General features: G+C 47.5%; 1 protein-coding gene across 6 annotated transcripts in view; it reads right to left on the reverse strand.

The window, feature by feature from the left end:
- The window catches only part of Znf131 (zinc finger protein 131), a 28,860-nt gene extending 22,041 nt beyond the window's left edge, over nt 1-6,819 (reverse strand). The window contains exons 1-3 of one of the 6 annotated variants that reach the window (XM_029543974.1): nt 6,685-6,819; nt 5,534-5,672; nt 4,248-4,349 (exon numbers count right to left, since the gene is read on the reverse strand). In XM_029543974.1, coding sequence (XP_029399834.1) covers nt 4,248-4,349; nt 5,534-5,657 — 226 coding nt within the window. In that variant the 5' untranslated portion in view covers nt 5,658-5,672; nt 6,685-6,819. Of the gene's footprint in view, nt 1-4,247; nt 4,350-5,533; nt 5,753-5,912; nt 6,145-6,206; nt 6,236-6,261; nt 6,596-6,684 lie in introns of those variants that run through there. The other 5 variants (XM_021208403.1, XM_021208405.2, XM_021208406.2 and 2 more) reach the window with 5 other exon arrangements.
- Between the last annotated feature and the right edge of the window lie 345 nt (nt 6,820-7,164).

A 7,164-nucleotide genomic window follows, 5' to 3' on the forward strand; every position in this document is an offset into this window, starting at 1 on the left:
AGTGCTGGGATTAAAGGTGTGAGCCACCACTGCCCAGCAAATAAGTCTTTTTTTAAAAAAGTAGCTCTAAGAGCCACACCATAACTTGGAACTTGAACCGCTGCCCTCTTGGAAACTGGACTTACAGATGTTTTTCTCACATAACACACACCATTAACATTAAGAAAAAACAAAGGTTGATTAAAATTAGAACCCACAGTGGAAGTGAAACGTACAAGAAAACTGGGAAGGTCTGCCGTCTCTAGAGCGTTGTCTGTAATCTTACTGCTCTTCCTGAGCCCGTTCTCTAGCCATTTCCAACCTGGATTAATCAGAATCAGCTGTCCCAGCTTTAAGCACGGTTCCCTGAACTCAGACTCAAACCTAGGAATGTTGTTTGTTTGTTTAGCTTAACATAAGCACTTAAAGGTTTGGTACTTGTTTCCAGCCCAGGACTGTCCTTGAACAAAGCACCCACCTTACTGATTAGCTAATATAAATCAACCTTTCAACTCCTGCTCAGGTATGGGAGGATGCAACAGACAGAAAGAGAATCTGGTATTCTAGGATGAAAACATTCTCGTTAATCTTTGATTTCTCTCTTAGTGGAATTATTGGGGGTGGGGGGGAGCAATTTTTCCTGAGAGGTTACCTAAGGAAAATGCTGAAGAGCACCTAACTTCACTTGGTCTTCCCATGGGGGCACTATTTTTTTGACATCCCTAATCTGTATTTAAAAAAAAAAAATCATACTCAAAACAACTTTTGGCTGGGTGTGGTGGCACATGCCTAGCAATAGGAAGGTCAGCCTGGTCCATATAGAAAGTTCAGGATAGCAGAGGCTATGTAGAGATCCTGTCTTCAAACAAAACCCCATCATTTCTAATGTTTAACAGGTTCTTTGCCTGGCTTGTCTTTGACAATTAGGGATGAAATTTTCTGGACACTATAGAATTGCCAAAAGAAAAATTTTAGAACTGTAGTTTCAAAACCAGAAAAATAATGAATTTAGAAAATTAAGACTTCTTTCTGAATTAGGGACTAGATGTCTCCTGAAGATAATATATGAATAAGATCCAAGTCACAAAGCTGAACACGTATGTAACTGGCTTCAGGAGCAACAATTTTTATTCAAAGACAAAGGGGGGGATGGGGCTGTATTTCTAGTCAAAGGTATTTTCATCAAGAAATCACGAGTTACTGTTCACATTTTACAGATGGGGATTCTAGTTCCATCTGAAACAGAGAAAGCGCTAGCTAGCACACCCGCCCTATCCTGTCCACTGATTAAGGCTGTAGCTCCTGGAGAGAAGACACAGAACATACACAAGAACTCTGAAGAGAACTGACTGGAAACTGAAATCAAATAGCAGAGTCCTAAGGCTTTATATTTTTCCTCCCAAATATCCTGGCTTAGACATAACGGAAGCCCAAATCTCACAGCTGAACAATGGGTATAAACAGAAAAAAAAAAAATCTACCAGAGAAATTTCTAAAGACTCAAGCAAGGCAATAAAAGGTGTGGGTGGGGGTACTTGGTATTTTTCTCCTCTCAGCATCATTCAAAATAAGCTCAATTCTAAGTCTGACAGCAGTACAACAATGTTCATGTGTCTGAGATCTTGTTGTAGCCCAGGATGGCCTCAAATTTCCCATCTTCTTGCCCATCTCCCTAGAGATGGGATTACAACTGGGATTAGCACTTTGCCAGGATTATAAAGATTTTGAAACTAAATTCAAATGGGATGCATAGCCGAGAGTCTGAACCCAGATAGGTCGATTGCATGCTAAAACAAAAACAAAAGCAGCCTCTAAAGGATAAGAGCACCCACTCTTACACCAAATGTCCTTAACATAACCCAAAACTACCTACGGTCTTAAAAAAGAATCTGTATCAGTCAAGGCCTTTTCGAGACAGGGTTTTTCTGTATAGCCCTGGCTGTCCTGGAACTCACTTTGTAGACGAGGCTGGCCTTGAACTCAGAAANCCGCCTGCCTCTGCCTCCGGAGTGCTGGGATTAAAGGTGTGTGCCACCACACCCGGCTCATTCAAGGTCTTTTAATAAACAGTAGAACTAAGACCCAAACTCAAGTGTTCTAATACATGCCCAGAACTTTATAGCAGGTGACCTTGGAATAAACAGCAATTTCAGAGTTAAGGGTAAAAATGATAATTAATAACTTTTGTTTTTTTTAAACCTGAACCCCACCAAATAACAAGAAAAGGTATTTTCAGCAGGGTGTGGTGGTGCACCCCTTTAATCCCAGCACTCGGGAAGCAGAAGCAGGCTGATTTCTGAGTTCGAGGCCAGCCTGGTCTACAAAGTGAGTTCCAGGACAGCCAGGGCTACACAGAGAAACCCTGTCTCAAAAAACAAAAAACAAACAAAAAACAAAAAGCATTTTCCATTTTATTTTGCAATTTAGGTATTTAGTGTATGTGTACCACTCTATAATGGATGTAGGTCAGAGGTGCTGAGAGATAGAAGAAAAACACCCTTTCTCCATTGCTGCTTCCTGCCGCTTTCTGAATTAACTAGTACTCTAGCCTGGGCCCTGGTTCAGAATGTTGGGTGTGGGAGGCAGCGCAGTGTGCCTGTTGTCCAGGTGTGCAGATTGGAGTTCAGACCCCCAGAATCTATGCAGACGCCAGGTAGGCAAAGCAACCTGCAGGGTTAGAGCACTGGGAAGACAGTGGCAGGGCTAGCTCAACTAGCCAACACTGGGAGCAACGTGAGACCCGGCCTCAAGGAGTAAGGTGGGCAGCCATCAGTGAAGACAATGATGTTGGCCTTTGGCCTGGACTGTGCACAGGCTTAGGAGTACCCACCATAACCCGCCCCCGGCTCCCCCTCCCTTTCTTGATAACCTTCATCTTGTATAGTGAACTCCTCCCTGAAATGCACAAACCTCATTCTCCTCATCACAGCACACCACCTACACTAATGGTCTCTAATATCTTTGCAATTCTTCTTTTAGGCTGTTGCTACATTTTCAAGCACGTAAAGGAATGCTGTGTTCATAAATTCTTCAGTTCTTGGATCTAGCACACTACATAACACAACAGGTAATCAATATGTTAAATAGCTCTCACCTATTAAACGTTGGCAATACACCAAATATGCCAGGTGACAGGTTTTCTATGCGCATTATTTCAATTAATCACTATAAGCCAATTAACCTGCTTTTAGATAAGACAAATATACACAACTGAGATGAAGTAACTTTTTAGCTACTTAACAAGCCTCAAGCTGATTGACTTGGTAGGCAGCAAAAACAGTACTATCTAGGCAGCTAGAGTCTCACTAGCAGTCCCTATGTATGTCCAGTAAGCTTGTGCTGTCTCATACATAATCAAAAGTAAATTTACCTGCTGATACAGTAACTGAAATATATCAAAATGAAAGAGTAAAAAAAACACAAAACATAGAAACCCTGAGAGAAGATTCTGTTTTACATAGGCACATATATTTACTTCTAACTGCTTTTAGAATTTGATGGGACATGGGGGTTAGTACTATAGTAGTAAAAGCATAATAATAGTACAAACTAAATGTCTGACTAGCCAGGCAACCTTAGTTTCATAAACTATAGGAGCCTGATCCCCATATGCAAAGTACCGCCACTTACTTTTCAAAAGATTAGCATGAGCCACAGACAAGACACAAACTACACAGCACAATGCCTGGCACTTGGCCTGCCATTTGAGATTAAAAAAAAAAAAAAGTCAATCATTTGCTTTCAATGCAATACCTAAAAACTGATGGCCCCTTCTCTACTAATTTTTTTTTAAAAATTCATCTTCCCCAGTCCTCCCCATATTATGGCAGCCCATTTCATTTTATTTGTATATCACTACTTATGATAGTACAGAGGTCTCTCCTGTAACTTAAAATATCTCTACCATCTCTAACATCCTTAAAGCCTAAGGTCACTAAAAAAAGATGGTAGTTTCCATTTATGCATGCTTTGAAAATGACAGTGAACCCTGGTTTCAGCAATGGGCCAGACTTGTTAGAAACCAGCATCTTTCACTTACTCCTGAAAGAATTCTCAAGTAATAAAAAGCATGTGTGTCACGGGAAGGTATAGGGGACTTTTGGGATAGCATTTGAAATGTAAATGAAGAAAATATCTAATAAAAAAATAAAAAATAAATAAAAAGCATGTGTCTAGTTGTCTTCCAGCGACTATTGGTGTTTATTTCCCGGGAAGCCCCGCTAAACCAGCCAGTCATTTTGCTAAGTACTGTGGAAAATACCACTCACCTTCAATTTCAACCAAAGGCTCTTGAGTAAACTCCTGAAAGAATTTGTAGAAGAACTTACTGCAGGCAGCCAAAACAGCCTTGTGGGCCTTAAAATGGTGTCCTAAATAAGGGGGTGGGGTAGGGTGAAGAGATGGAGAGAAAAAAAAATACACTGGCATCAAAATCGAAGTTAAAATCCTTTCTTCACAAAATACATATCTTTACTTCAAAGACTTCAACAGCTAGTTTATACCAAGCAACAAATTTCTTCTAGCAGTTTCTGTTCCATTCAATTAAGTAGCAAGCTACATTCAACCTCACTGAAACAGCTAAATATGGGCTGGAGAACTGGTTTGGTGGTTAAGAGCAACAGCTGTTCTCCCAGGGAAGCCGGGTTCAATTCCCAGCACCCACAAGGCAGCTCACAACTGTCTGCAATTCCAGTTCCAAGGGATTTAACACTCTTCTGACCTCCCCAAACACCAGTCAGGCATGTGGTGCACATATATATGCGTGCTGGCAAAACACTCATACACAGGAAATGAAATGAAATAAAGTGCTAAATATGACAGTGAAAAAGTTCACGTTATCTTTTATAAAGGGGGGGAGTACAAAGCCAATGTGTTTGGTACAGGAAATGTTTCAATATGCCTAATATAGCCGTAGGCACAACACACCTACAAAGTCTCATTATAAGGAACATGTTGTCTAGAAAGCCAATTTTCACTAAATAGAAAGGAACCCTAATCTGGATTTGCCTACAAGGATGACTAGCAAAGATTCCCAATTTATTTTTTAGTCACTCATAGGGGGTATGAGAATAGCCCCATGAATGTAAGGGGGGGGTCTCTTCCACTTTCCTTTCCACACCATTTTGGAAAAACTAGAATGAAAACTTCCCAAATGATTCCTGTGCTGGACTCCTCAAAGCAACTTGCTAAGAACAGGCTTATTAACAAAACATGAGACCACCTCCTTGTCTGACCAAACATTTTGAGGTACCTTCTCTCTCCTCCGGGCACTTATCTAACGCTCGAGCGTGCAATTATAAAACTTGAGCAGGCTGCAAGAAGTTCAAATGTGATGATGCATATCAGACTAGGAGATTAAAATCCAGACTAGTCAACCAGCTTTCTGCAGCATGGTCTTCGCGAATGCACTGACAGGCGCCCTCCCGGGTCTGATGCAAACCCTCCACCGACTTTGGAAGAGAGCCCGGAGAGGGTTGGGTACAAAAAGGCGGGCAGCGAGAGAGAACTGAAGCTCCCCATTTTTCTCCTCTGCCCCACTACCCCCCTAACCCACCGTCGACAATCAGGGTGATGTCCGTAAAGCGGTCCTGCTCCCGTTGTTCATTCAATCGGTCCAAGATCATTTTATGATGTTCAGGGAACTCCTGAAGGCATTCCATCGTCTCGTCGGCCTCCATGGCCGTCGGGGTGCTCTACAAAAGAGGAGCATGATAATGTACACCCATGAGCTCGGGCTGACACAAAACCCCTACAGCGAGAAACCAAACCAAAACCCAGGCAACCGGGTGGCGGGCGGGGTGGGGGGGGTGGGGGGGAAGAGAAGGGGGGAGGGGGAGGCCGAGAGCAAGGCTGGGGAAGAAGAAAGGCGAGCCAGCCGAGCGGCCGCCGCGCGTCGCGGGCCGGAGCCGCGGCCGCGGGACTCCGAGCCTGACCTAATTGGAGTCCGGGAGACGCGAGCTGGAGCGGGGTGGGCACCGTGCCGGGAGGCTCGGGGACGCCCGGGAGCGCAAGTCCGGCCGGGGAGGAACCCCGAACAAGCCTCGGCGGCCTCCCAACGGCCCGCCGAGCCTTTCGCCCGGCCCTGGCTGCCGCGGCCCCAGCCCCGGTCCGGCCCGCGGCCCACCACGACTCCCCCGGGTCGCCTCTCCCGCCGGCTTCTCTCCCTCCTCTCCGTCTCTCTCTCTCTCTCTCTCTCTCCTCCCCGCCCCGACCCGGCCGGCACTCACTCAGGGAAGGAGGGAGGAGCGGCCCGGGGAGAGGGGGGGGCTGCGCGTCACTTACGTCGACGTGCTGCGTCACCACGCCGGACGCGGACGCAGACGGAGCGCCAATCCCCGCGAAGCCTGGCCACGCCCCTGGGGCCCAGTGGGGAGGGAGCCCCCCCACCCCGGGGGAGGGGGGAGATTCGGGGCTCCCCGCGCGGCGCCCGCGTTCGAAGGCTTCCGTGGGCTGCGGCTGCTGCTGCTGCTGCGACTTCTCCCGGTAGAGCAGGGCAGTCTGAGTACCGGGAAGGCTTGAGGCCCTGGGGACGCCGCGCTCCCGGCAGCCAGCCAGCCAGCCAGCCCGCCCTTACCGGGCCCTCAGCTGCGCTTCCGATCGCGAACTCCCGGTCGAAAACTGGCTCGGCGGCCCGAGCGGCTTATATCCCGCGGCTCCGCCCCGCCACGCCCCCTTTCCGGAGCTGCGGTGGGCCCGTCTCCTTACCTAGCTGGCGCCCGGGCCGCGTGCCTCTCTTTCCACGCTCTCGCCTCCCGTGGCGCGGCTGCTGCGATGCCCAGGCAGCTCCTCGCCTTCCATCTTCACCTCCGCAGCAGGGACGCTCGGACGATCCGATGCGCCCCGGGCTCGGCGGCCGCGGGGGCGAGCACGCTCGGGAGCCGGGGATCTCTCTCTCTCTCTCTGTGTCCCCAAGGTCCGCCTTGTGGTGGCAGCACGTGTCTGCAGACTCACAGAGCGGGTCATCCTGGAGAGATCCAGTTGTGATTCCTTCCACCCAGCTCTCCGCACCCGCCCCTAAAGTGGCTGGAGACTGCCAGGCAGTTGCACGTGGCCGGTTCACTCATTCATCCAAAGAAAGGCTCGGGTGAGGGCCGTGCTCTGATAGTTTATGGGCGCTGATCGGTAAGCTCTCCACGAGTTGGACAATAAAGACTAATGGAAAGTCCAGTCGTGTGCGAGAGTGGA

The sequence above is a fragment of the Mus pahari genome, chromosome 11 (genome assembly GCF_900095145.1).
Source record: "Mus pahari chromosome 11, PAHARI_EIJ_v1.1, whole genome shotgun sequence".
NCBI lineage: Eukaryota > Metazoa > Chordata > Mammalia > Rodentia > Muridae > Mus > Mus pahari.